The following is a 12689-nucleotide window of genomic DNA, read 5'->3' on the forward strand; positions in this document are numbered from 1 at the left end:
TTCTCCTGGGGTTTGTACGTCGTCGTTTAGGTCAACGGCAATAGGAGGTAATGGATTTGGATTTGGCACTGAAAATGTGGATTTTGCAAGTTGGGTGTTCGATCTGTCACCGCCACCAAGCAGTTTGCCGGTGCCAAAGTTTTGTATGAGAAGATCAAAGCTAAGTTGCAATGCAGAAACTAATTAACACTACTTAGTATCTTTCTGCTACGCATCTCTTGTTTCCTTTTTTTTTTCCCCCTCTTTTTACAAGAGAAAGGGGCAATGCCATTGTGCCAATGACTTGTTTTGTTTTCTTTATGTGCACCACCAATGTTTTTGAATTTGGGGTGCACAAAAAAATGAAAAAATGAAGTTAATTTCTTTTATATATGTAATGCTATATCCATTATGATAAGTTCCATCTGACCCTTTCTGTGAATTTTCTCCTCATGAGATGTCATTGTCCTACTCCTACTATACACACATGCTAGCTAAAAAGAAATCTCAACTTTTGATGCATTTGACCTTGTACATGTACTGTAGTTCATGACCATTTTGGCTAGCTATGGCTTTAACTGACGGCGGCGGATATATATATATATATATATGAGAAATCTTATCAATATATTATTTTTTAACGGTATAACATTTTTTAAGGCTATAATGCAATAAATTGAAGCTAGATTTGGTTGTATTTTGGTTGGACGGCTACTATATTTTGGCAGTGAAAATGTTGGTGTCAGTTACATTATGTCAGTGCCTGTATTTTATGCGATGAGCACGGATGAAGATGAAGGAATACCTACAAAGACAATTCATTATAAGTTAACTATTTTTCCAATATGATAAATGAGAGAAAAAAATAATTCTAAATGAGTCTCGTACTCTCGTAGTGACAACTGAGATAGGCTATAGGCTGCTATATCCACTTCACTTTTTGTTAAGTGCACTCCCTTTCTCCCTTTTTAATCAAATTATTTAAATAATCTTTTGTTTTCAAATTTTATCCTCTTTCATAGCAACAACACATGCTCCTCTTTCATCACGCTCTCTCCTCTTTCATTTTTTTCATCCTTCTTCCATCTTTAGTTTTGATCTCCCTTTATTTCTCTCTTGCCCGATATCTTGTTATATTTTTTTCCAGTCACTAATCACCATTAATGTCTCATTATATGTTTACAACAACATATGACTAGATCTTAAATTTGTCCAGGTTGATGTAGCATACCGCCTCTTAGAATCATCAGAATGACTAATATCAACTATATGTTTTCTTCACTTTAATTTCTTCACCATTGTACACTTTTTTCTTTATATAGGATTTAAATGGTCCTAGTGTTTTGCTTCAATTTTCTTGATGTTTTTGTAATATTTTAGAAAATACTTTTCAAAACACAAAAAGCATTCTAGAAATGATTTTTTGGAACATAAATTTTATTTTAAAAATCTTGAAAGTACTTTTCAGAATACAAAAATAATGTTTTTGAAAATACTTTTCAAAATGTTAACAATAAAATTGTGTTATGAAAAATAGTTTTTCGAAATGTTAATAAGACATTGTTCCATAAAGTACATATCAAAATAATGATTATGTATCATCGTTACATGTATAATTTAAAAACCTAGTTCGATCCGGCCGATCAGATCGGTTCAATCGAGATTCGGTAGCATAATCGAATCGATTTAGTTATTGGATCGATCATGTATCTGGTCCGGGATGACCTGGCCAAACCCAACTGGTTTGGGATAAAATCGGCGACCCAAACCGATTTTTAAAACCAGTTTCACGTAAAAAAAAAATAAAAAAAATGCTCCAAAAGAAACCTGAGACTTGTGTAATTGTGTTATTGAATTATTATTTGTGGACTTGTGTTATCAACTTTAATATTTCAATTGTTATTTTAGATTTTGAAATATCAATGAATTTTTCATAATCAAATAATGTTAGTTATATACTTATATATAAAAGATACATATATAATTTTAAATTTTTTAATATATACTGGATCAAACCGAGTTAATTATTAACCCACCGGTTAAACCATTGACCCATTACTTCAACCGAATCAAATGACCAGAACAAATTTCATAATTTTAGTTACAAGTATATACTATAAAAGGATATATGTGATAATAAAAATTAAAAAACAAAAAAAAATGAAAATTTAATTAGTAAAGGGAGTGGATATAGCAAAAGTCTACCTTTGATATTGTTTAAACTATACCTTTGAATATTAAAAAAAAAAACGTTATATATCCAACAATAATTATTTTATTACGTAATAATAAATATGAGAATAAATTTCTCAAACCTCATATTCTCGAGAATTAGAAAAATATCTGTGAAACAAACACATCTCCTTATAAGTGGGAATAAATTTTTTCATCTATACAAGTGGGAACAAGACTTTCCTCTAACATTGACGATAAAGTTAAATGATAATCAATTCTACTTTATAAAACAATCACGGATCTTATTCCTAAAAAATCAATAAGGGATTTAATTGAAAATAAAATATTTCATTTTTACAGATAAATAAAATATTTCCTTTACTAAACATTGCTTAAGAAAAATGTTTGTTTTAGATAGAAATCTATGCTCACACATCATTATAAATAGTTTTACAAATTGAACTTCTAATCACACCTTTATGAAGGTGTTTGGTGTCACAATTACTCTTATATACATTTATAAGCAAAATGTACATATTAACTACAATACGGGTATAGCTAAGTTGTCTACGGACACATCTTAAATGACTTTAATCCTTCTAAGATGTTAATGTGTATATAGGTATGTGATGTGATATCCAGAATCCATCAAACTTTTAGATAATTAGGAAATCGAAGTTAAATATTTAAGAAAAAAACAAATTTTCAAGTTTTTGTCCCATTATTTTATTAATTGACAAAAAAATATATAATCAAAATAAATCTACGCAACAAAACTTGACTAATAATTTTTTTGTTATTATTGCTAATAAATTAATTACTATACTCCGTTTATTTCCATTAAATCATTAAAATTCATAATGATTATATTACGCAAAAAGAATATAATTTTTATTTAAGTTATATAAAATCAAGAAGTTGTACACTTTTAATTGGTACGTAAAAAAGCACGAGAATGTACAACTTTTTATAACTATTAAAAGCTTTAAAGTAACTGTCCAAAACTATGATAAACAAGTGCATCACATATTGTAGACATTTAACTAAAATATTGCTCCAATTATTAATGTTAATCGCCTAAATATTTAATTAACATGTTTTATGCCAATCAACTACTAAACGCGATAATGGCATGTTAGCTCAATGTAAATGAAGCTCGTGACAATGCTTCCTTCCGAAGTTTGAGGTCTTTTATATATTAGCCAACACCAAAAAAATAGAAAATAAGTAAAGGACCACCACCCCATAAAACTTGATGCATTCGTGTATCTTCAATAAGGATATAATCTTTTTTTTTATGTAAATGCAAGATATCTTCTAGTCGAAAATTAAAAAAATAATCGCTCAAATTTAAGTGATTAACTCAACAGGTACACTTTCACATACACAGACCTAAAGATTCAACCCCACATTGCTACACTTAGTTATGGATCATTAATGTTTCGTAACTAGATATGAATGCAGTAAACGGGCTCTTGAAGTCAAATCCTATATGACTAAAACAAAGTTTCAGCTAGTTTTTCTACAATAGAAACTAACCCGTGGACTAGAAAAGCATGTTAAAGTGAAAAGTTAATAAAGTTCATGAGTTGATTTTAATTAGGGGTGTGTTTGGCAAGGGAGAAACTTTTAATTTTTTTAAGAATTTTAGTTTTTCATATTTGGTATCTATTTTAAAAAATTAATATTCTCAAAAAATGATATTTTTTGAAATTGTTTTTTAAACGGTTTTTTACGGAAACTTTACGATGAAAGAGGTGAAAATCTTATTTTTTTCAAGTTTAATTTTTCTTTTCCTACAATAAAAATATCATATTACTTTTATTACATTAAGGTAAATATTAAAAATATCAAATAACTATTTAATTCCTAGAAAACTTAAGTAAATATTCCTCATAGTCAATCAAATTTATGAAAAAATTTCTCACAAAACAAATGCCCTTATAGTATAAATAAGTTTCACTAATTTTAACTTATTAATACATTTTAAGCTCAACTTATATAAAAGAGCATCATGGAATATTTCTCAACATCTCAATCTCACAATCAATGACCCAAGCAATAATAAATCAAGTGAAATTATGAACCACATTTGTGTAGAAGCATGGGATCATGGAGTGACAGGTCACATGATCAAAGATGGTGCTCTTAGAGCCACAAAATCGGCAGAGAAAGTTGTTGGCTTAATAACTAACGTAATCGCCTTCACTTTCCACTCATTCACCATTTATCACCCCATGAATATTTTTTCCAATAATTCAGTCATGGAACCGAAGAGTTCGTTGGCATAGTTAAACTTAACTACTTTATATTTATTGGCGGGAATAGACAAACTACTACAACAGCAACCGTACCTCCTATCTATAGCATTTAACACTTATTTTTTTTTGCTTAATCTATCATCAACTTGCACTAGCAAAGGAAATTCAAACTCAATGGCAGAAGTGGAACTAGCCCCAGATTCACTTATAGAACAAAATGTAACATCTAAAACGGTCCAACAATCCAAAACCGATAGTGTTTCGTTTTTCGGCTTGTTTGCTGCGGCTGATGCAACTGACTGTGTCTTGATGTTCCTCGGAAGTGTCGGTTCGTGTGTCCATGGTGCTGCTCTTCCCGTTTTCTTCATTTTGTTTGGTCGTATGATCGACTCTTTGGGACATCTCTCTAATAATCCTCACAAATTGTCCTCGCGAATTTCTGAGGTGCTATCTCCATCTTCTAGCTATGTGTATCCCTACTATTTTATTTTGTTGTTGTACTTTGTTAGGTGCATGATTATAAACCATGAGGCTCTACTCTAATGTGTTTGTGTTGGACATTTTTATTTTTATGTGAATATGTAATGAAGTAAATGTTGATTTCTTCTCCATTGCAGCATGCTTTGTATTTGGTCTATCTTGGAGGAGTTGTTCTGGTATCAGCTTGGATGGGTACATCTTATAACTTGGACCTCATTTCTTTCTTTCTTTCTAAGTAATGTTCTTGTTGGAAATCCAGTGTGAGTAGTTACTAGTTTTTCTCACATTGACTAGAAAAGGGCTCAATGAAGGATATACAAGAGATGTTATGACCCATATAACCACACCCATCACATGATCACTATTTACTACTATTTTTTCAGGTGTTGCATTCTGGATGCAAACAGGGGAGAGGCAAACGGCACGTTTGCGCTTGAAATATTTGCAGGCAGTGCTAAAGAAGGATATTAATTTCTTTGACAATGAAGCCAGGGATGCTAATATCATTTTCCACATCTCGAGTGACGCAATATTGGTACAAGATGCAATTGGAGACAAGGTATGTAACATAGTCAAAGAAGATGTGTTGTTTAAGATTGTTAAGGCTAGTTTGGGGGATGGTTATTTAGTTGATGAAATGATCTTGTCTATTGAACTCAATGCAGACAGGCCATGCCATTCGTTACCTTTCCCAATTCATTGTTGGATTCGCCATTGGATTTACCTCAGTGTGGCAGCTCACACTACTCACCTTGGCTGTGGTTCCGTTGATAGCTGTAGCTGGGGGAGCTTATACAATAATTATGTCTACTTTATCAGAAAAGGGTGAAGCAGCTTATGCTGAAGCTGGAAAGGTTGCAGAAGAGGTAAATCCATTTAGAATTGAGATTTTATTGAGCCTATTTCAAAATTTAAATTGGTATCTTATTCTTAACTATGCCTTGCATAACATAACTTCTTTTTGTCCCAATGTTTGGGTGGATCAGGTGATTTCTCAGGTGCGTACTGTTTACTCATTTGTAGGAGAAGAGAAAGCAGCTGGCTCATACTCAAAGTCTCTTGATAATGCTCTGAAGTTGGGCAAGAAGGGTGGTTTTGCAAAAGGAGTTGGAGTAGGCTTCACATATGGGCTATTATTTTGTGCTTGGGCATTGCTTTTATGGTATGCTAGCATACTTGTGAGGCATCATAAGACAAATGGAGGCAAAGCGTTCACAACAATTATCAATGTCATCTTTAGTGGATTGTAAGTCCATCAAAACTGATTAATATCATATGATAATAACTCAAATAATATTGTTCTGGATTACAAACTTGACTTTTGATCCTTTGAAGTGCTCTTGGTCAAGCTGCTCCAAACCTTGGTTCCATTGCCAAAGGGCGCGTTGCTGCAGCCAATATCATGAACATGATTGCGTCCGCTTCAAGAAATTCTAAAAAGTTGGATGATGGCAATATTGTCCCACAAGTAGCAGGGGAAATTGAATTTTGTGAGGTCTGCTTTGCTTACCCCTCAAGATCCAATATGATCTTTGAAAAATTGAGCTTCTCAGTGAGTGCTGGGAAGACTATAGCAGTTGTAGGTCCAAGTGGTTCCGGAAAGAGCACGATCGTTTCACTAATTCAACGGTTCTATGACCCCACTTCAGGTAATTAATATTACCATTTAAGAGTAGGTTATTCGTTTGAAATTTCCATGGCCCTTTTTGGGAAGTGGGAACAAATAGAAGAGAGATACACCAAGCGAAGAGAGATGTAAATGTAGGAACCAAAATCACCTATGCCAAACATACCCCACATTTTGATTTAGTTAGTTAGTACAACCATTTTTTGTTTGTCAATGTACAGTTCAATATTTAGGAGGAGAGGTTAATGCATTAATTTTCACTAGGTAAGATCCTGTTGGATGGATATGACCTAAAGAATCTTCAATTGAAATGGTTGAGAGAACAGATGGGCTTGGTTAGTCAAGAACCAGCACTATTTGCCACAACAATCGCTGGAAATATTTTATTCGGAAAGGAAGACGCAGACATGGATAAAGTCATACAAGCTGCCATGGCTGCAAATGCTCATTCTTTCATTCAAGGATTACCTGATGGTTATCAAACTCAGGTGAGTCTTGCAGTACCCACAGATGGGAAATACAAATAAAATTACTTCCACTGTCATAACTTTTTACCAGTAGAAATGTGTAAATAAATTACCTTCAATAGCTTCATAATATCTTTCTTCTACTAGAGATGAATTGGTTATTGAACATAAAAAAAGTTATATTGGCAAAATGACATTTTGTTTTTAATTCAGGTTGGAGAAGGTGGCACCCAACTTTCAGGGGGCCAAAAGCAAAGAATTGCCATAGCAAGAGCAGTGCTAAGAAACCCAAAAGTATTGCTTTTAGATGAGGCCACAAGTGCTCTAGATGCTGAATCGGAGCTCATTGTCCAACAGGCATTGGAAAAAATAATGTCAAACAGAACAACAATAGTTGTTGCTCATAGATTATCCACCATACGCGATGTAGATACAATTGTTGTGTTGAAGAACGGCCAGGTGGTTGAAAGTGGGACTCATTTGGAATTAATGTCCAACAATGGAGAGTATGTGAATCTGGTGAGTTTGCAAGCATCACAAAGCCTCACAAACTCTAGATCAATATCTTGCTCCGAAAGTTCAAGAAATTCTAGTTTTAGAGAACCTTCAGACAACCTGACCTTAGAGGAGCCGTTGAAGTTGGATACAGCAGCAGAACTGCAATCAAGAGATCAACACTTGCCATCAAAGACTACTTCCACTCCATCAATTTTGGATTTACTGAAACTGAATGCTCCAGAGTGGCCCTATGCAATACTTGGGTCAGTAGGTGCAATATTGGCTGGCATGGAAGCCCCTCTCTTTGCACTTGGAATCACTCACATTTTGACTGCATTTTATTCTCCTCAGGGTTCTAAAATCAAGCAAGAAGTTGATTGGGTTGCTTTTATATTTCTTGGAGTAGCTGTTATTACTATACCTATTTATCTATTACTACACTACTTCTATACATTGATGGGAGAGCGTCTCACTGCCCGTGTGCGTTTATTAATGTTCTCAGGTGCTCCATGGCTGCAAAAGCATTGCTATTAGAATCACATGCATTAATTTTTTTCTGGCCTGAGAAACTCAAGTCATTTTAACTTCACCTTTTGACATGTTCTTTATTTTTATTTTTTTTTCATGTAACTAAAAGTATTGTTATTAATTTAACTTGCAGCTATTCTCAACAATGAAGTTGCATGGTTTGATATGGATGAGCACAACACAGGCTCACTAACGGCCATGCTAGCTGCGGATGCAACATTAGTAAGAAGTGCTCTAGCTGACAGACTCTCAACCATTGTTCAAAATGTAGCTCTCACTGTAACAGCTTTTGTTATTGGCTTCACATTGAGTTGGAAACTAACAGCAGTGGTTGTAGCCTGCCTTCCCCTTCTCATAGGAGCTTCTATTACTGAGGTTAATCTCATAAATCCACTTCATTTACCATTTTCTCTTTTACGATGGACGTTTTAGTGCATGATTCATGCATCATTCTTTAGTGTATATAACCAAACAGAATAGCTAAGTTGAAATTATTTATGCAGCAACTATTTCTCAAGGGGTTTGGAGGAGACTATGGCCATGCTTACTCTAGAGCAACTTCTTTGGCTCGTGAAGCTATTGCCAACATACGTACCGTTGCTGCTTTTGGCGCAGAAGATCGAATCTCAATCCAGTTTGCATCTGAACTGAACAAACCCAACAAACAAGCTCTTCTACGTGGCCACATATCAGGTTTTGGCTATGGCATAACACAGCTATTGGCTTTCTGTTCCTATGCACTTGGCCTTTGGTATGCATCAGTATTAATCAAGAAGAATGAGTCAAATTTTGGAGACATCATGAAGTCCTTCATGGTCTTAATCATCACTTCTCTGGCAATAGCAGAAACACTAGCTCTTACCCCAGACATTGTGAAGGGATCACAAGCATTGGGATCAGTTTTTGGCATTATCCAAAGGAGAACAGCCATCACCCCAAATGACCCCAACTCAAAGATGATAACTGATGTCAAAGGAGAGATAGAGTTTAGAAATGTTAGCTTCAAGTACCCTATGAGACCTGATATCACCATATTTCAGAACTTAAACCTCATAGTCCCAGCAGGTAAGAGTCTGGCAGTAGTGGGGCAAAGTGGTTCAGGGAAAAGCACAGTGATTTCTTTGGTAATGAGATTTTACGACCCCGATTTGGGGTCAGTCCTAATAGATGAATGTGATATCAAAAGCCTAAACCTTAGATCCTTAAGGCTGAGAATAGGATTGGTTCAGCAAGAACCTGCTTTGTTCTCAACCACAGTTTATGAAAACATCAAGTATGGAAAAGAGGAGGCATCAGAAATAGAGGTAATGAAGGCAGCCAAAGCAGCAAATGCTCATGAATTCATTAGCAGAATGCCAGAAGGGTACAAAACTGAGGTTGGTGAGAGAGGGGCGCAGTTGTCAGGAGGACAAAAACAAAGAGTGGCAATTGCTAGAGCTATTCTGAAAGATCCATCCATTCTTTTGTTGGATGAAGCAACAAGTGCACTAGACACAGTATCAGAGAGGCTGGTCCAAGAGGCTCTTGATAAGCTTATGGAAGGTAGAACAACTATTTTAGTAGCTCACAGGCTATCAACTGTTCGCGATGCCGACAGCATTGCAGTGCTTCAAAATGGCAGGGTTGCTGAAATGGGAAGCCATGAGAGGCTGATGGCCAAACCTGCAAGCATCTACAAGCAATTGGTTAGTCTACAGCATGAAACACGTGACCAACAAGACCATTGATGAATTATTCATTTGCAGCTTCACAATTGTAGAAATTCAAAGCGTACTTGCAATTTACAACTTGAATTGAGGCAAGGCCTAGTTTATTCTCAAAAGCATGCCTGAAATATGTTTTTTTTCATACCACAATCATTTTTCTGTTTATATACACGAGTACTATGATAAAATTCAAAGCCTATGGTTGGCTGTTTGTTGTAGAATGCTACAACTTTTGTAATTTCTTTTTGAATTTTACAAGATCTTTGGACAATCAAAATTTGTTCTTTTCTCATTTTCACTCCATCCTCCTTCAAATCTCATGAAACTTTTTTTTTAGTTACAAGATCTTTGATCCTTCCTTTTCACTAAATGGTAGCTTTTCATGGTTTCACCTTCTTCATTTATGTTTGTCATCATCAATAAAAGTACTACGTGCCAACCGTTTTGACAATTCCAGTGCTGATGTTGCCATTTCGGAAGCACCGTTAACCCGAGGGTATGGGATACTGCTGCTAACACTGCCACCCACCATTAAAGTCAATTATATAGAATTTGCTTGTTATTTTCAGGACATTGTGTGAGGTAGTTTGACTTATTGACTGCAACAAATCAAGAGGGCAAAAATAGATTAAGACCCCTGAGTAATTCAGAACCATGTGTCTTTATACTTGCCTTTTATAAAGCAAGGCCAGCCATGAAAATATTACTGCGAAGGTGTACCGTGTACACCTTGAATATAAAGAATTTAATTAGGATGGTGATCTTTTACCCATTTGTTCACTCACTACAACGGTATAACCGAGAAAGTTGTTAGTGTCTTTGGTTTTGGTTTTCACATCAATTAGGGAATGATATATTAAAAAATAATATTTTTTGAAATGGGAATATTTTTTGAGGAGGAATCCAACCTCTATGTTGCTGGATATCTCCAAAGTAAGCATTTACAGTGATAAATCCGGTGAAAAGGAATTCTTGGACTCAAAAGAATAGTCATTAAGGAGCTCGATAATTCTAGTTGGAACCAAGTTAGGTAAGCCTTTCCTGCTCCTTCCTTGATGGATTGCACTTCGTTATTTGATCCTGATCGATATTCATGAAGTCAATAGTATCGCTATTTTTTCTACTTTACTAGCGAGATTGCCTATACTTTTCTGCAATGATAAGGTAGCAATTGAGCCAACTACATTTGGACCTTTATTTTTAGTTTTATTATCAATTTGGTTTCTAAATTATTTTAAAAAATTTAATTTGATTTCCAAATTTTAAAATATTCTATTTAGTCTTTAAGTTTTTTTTAAATGCATCAACTTGATCATTTTCATCTAATTAAACTGATGCTATTGGGACTGTGAATTTCAAGTATTTTTGTTTATGAATCTTGAGGGTCTTTAACTGTTAGTATATTTACTATCATTAAAAGTAAGGTTTTTAATCTGGAGTGAAGGTAGATGTGCATGTTTAGCCCTGATCAGATTAATATTGTCTGCACATTCTTATAGTGCAGGAAGTAGGGGAAATATCTAGATATGAAAATGCCCCACCTTTGGCATCCACGAAGAGGAAGAACCCACCATTCTCCCCATAGATTCGAGTACTTGGTCACCAGGGATCCCTCATTTCCTCCCTCTGCCTCGACTTGATTGTTTTAATAGCCAGATCGCATCAATAGGTTTTTGAATTAGATTACGGGGACACATTGTCAATGGAACAAATGCCTTCAATTTCCCTGTTTTTGTCCATGGCTGTTACTCCATCAACTAGATATTCATGATTTAAGAATGCTTTTTTCCATGCACATGAGAGAGAAACGGGTTTTTTTTAAAATAATAATAAATATAATGAGGATTAAAAATTGTCACCATTCATAATCAAAAAATCACACAAATTCACAATCGCAATCTGATTGGGTGAAAAGGACCAAAGAAGTGTATTTAAAAAAAATTGATGATTAAATTAAATCTTTTAAAAATTAAGAGATTAAATTGAATCTTTTAAAATAATTTGGGAACTAAATAATTAAGCTTTATTTAAATTTGATTAATGAATAAAAGCCTTAAAAGAAGGAGCTTCTCTAAAGCAAATTAGGGGACTTTTCATTTTTAAGAAAACGAGAACCTAAAAAATTTGAACCAAACAATACCTAATTTTCGTACTTTTCTTTTTTATTGGGAGAAGGGGTTTGCTGTTTGAAGTTATTTCATCTTCAGGTAAATACTTGTTCACTCTTGAAGGGAGAAGAATTAAAAAAGTTGATTGGTGCTCTTGCCCAAAAGCAGCATAGTTCTGTTGGGCATCACTTTTTTAACATTTATAAGTTGTGTTGTTTCAGGTCGTTAGCGTGGACGTGCATGTGTTATTGTGACAACCGAATGTAAAAGCCCCCTTTGATATTGCCGTTAAAGTGGTTCTTCAACCACCAAAGAAAAAAGAAACAAAAAGGCACAGAGCCTGTTCAATCGTTGTGATCTTGAAACAGAAATTAAAAGGACACAGACAGGCCGTTGCATGCTAACCTTTATCTTCCCTATATCCTCTATTTAGTTTGGACAACATGTTAAAGGCTTTAATATCACAAGATTTATGGGTGACCCACCCTATCACATTTCATCCTATGCGAGTAATCGAGTATTTCTTGTTTTATGTAAGCAATTGACGAGAAGTACTACCTGCCTATGTGAATGTGATAGTATTCAGAGCCCTAAATTCTTATTCCGTCCATGATTTTTGTGGGTTTTGCCTGTTTAAGTTACCAGAATTTTGTCTCAATTGAAGGATGTGACCAATGGATGGGCTTTTGTGGTGCGATAGAAACCATGATTAGGAATGATAAAATGCAATTTCAGGAAGGAATGGACACCTCAAAAAGCTTTGATGAGTGTGGGAACATCCAATTTATATGGCTTTGATAAAACATTAAATGCAAATGCCAATCGTGCTTTATAATGACCTTGACGCCACTGCAAACATG

General features: G+C 34.5%; 1 protein-coding gene across 1 annotated transcript; it reads left to right on the forward strand.

Moving 5' to 3' along the window:
- The first annotated feature begins 4507 nt into the window (after positions 1-4507).
- On the forward strand, positions 4508-10013 carry LOC114383468 (ABC transporter B family member 13-like). Its single transcript, XM_028343149.1, has 10 exons — positions 4508-4859; positions 5033-5087; positions 5279-5454; positions 5561-5761; positions 5882-6141; positions 6231-6544; positions 6787-7010; positions 7203-7989; positions 8149-8390; positions 8519-10013. The coding sequence occupies exons 1-10, from the start codon at positions 4590-4592 to the stop codon at positions 9740-9742; spliced, it is 3753 nt and encodes a 1250-aa protein (XP_028198950.1). The 5' UTR covers positions 4508-4589; the 3' UTR covers positions 9743-10013.
- The last annotated feature ends 2676 nt before the right edge of the window (positions 10014-12689 follow it).

The sequence above is a fragment of the Glycine soja genome, chromosome 14 (assembly GCF_004193775.1).
Source record: "Glycine soja cultivar W05 chromosome 14, ASM419377v2, whole genome shotgun sequence".
In the NCBI taxonomy this organism is placed as follows: domain Eukaryota; kingdom Viridiplantae; phylum Streptophyta; class Magnoliopsida; order Fabales; family Fabaceae; genus Glycine; species Glycine soja.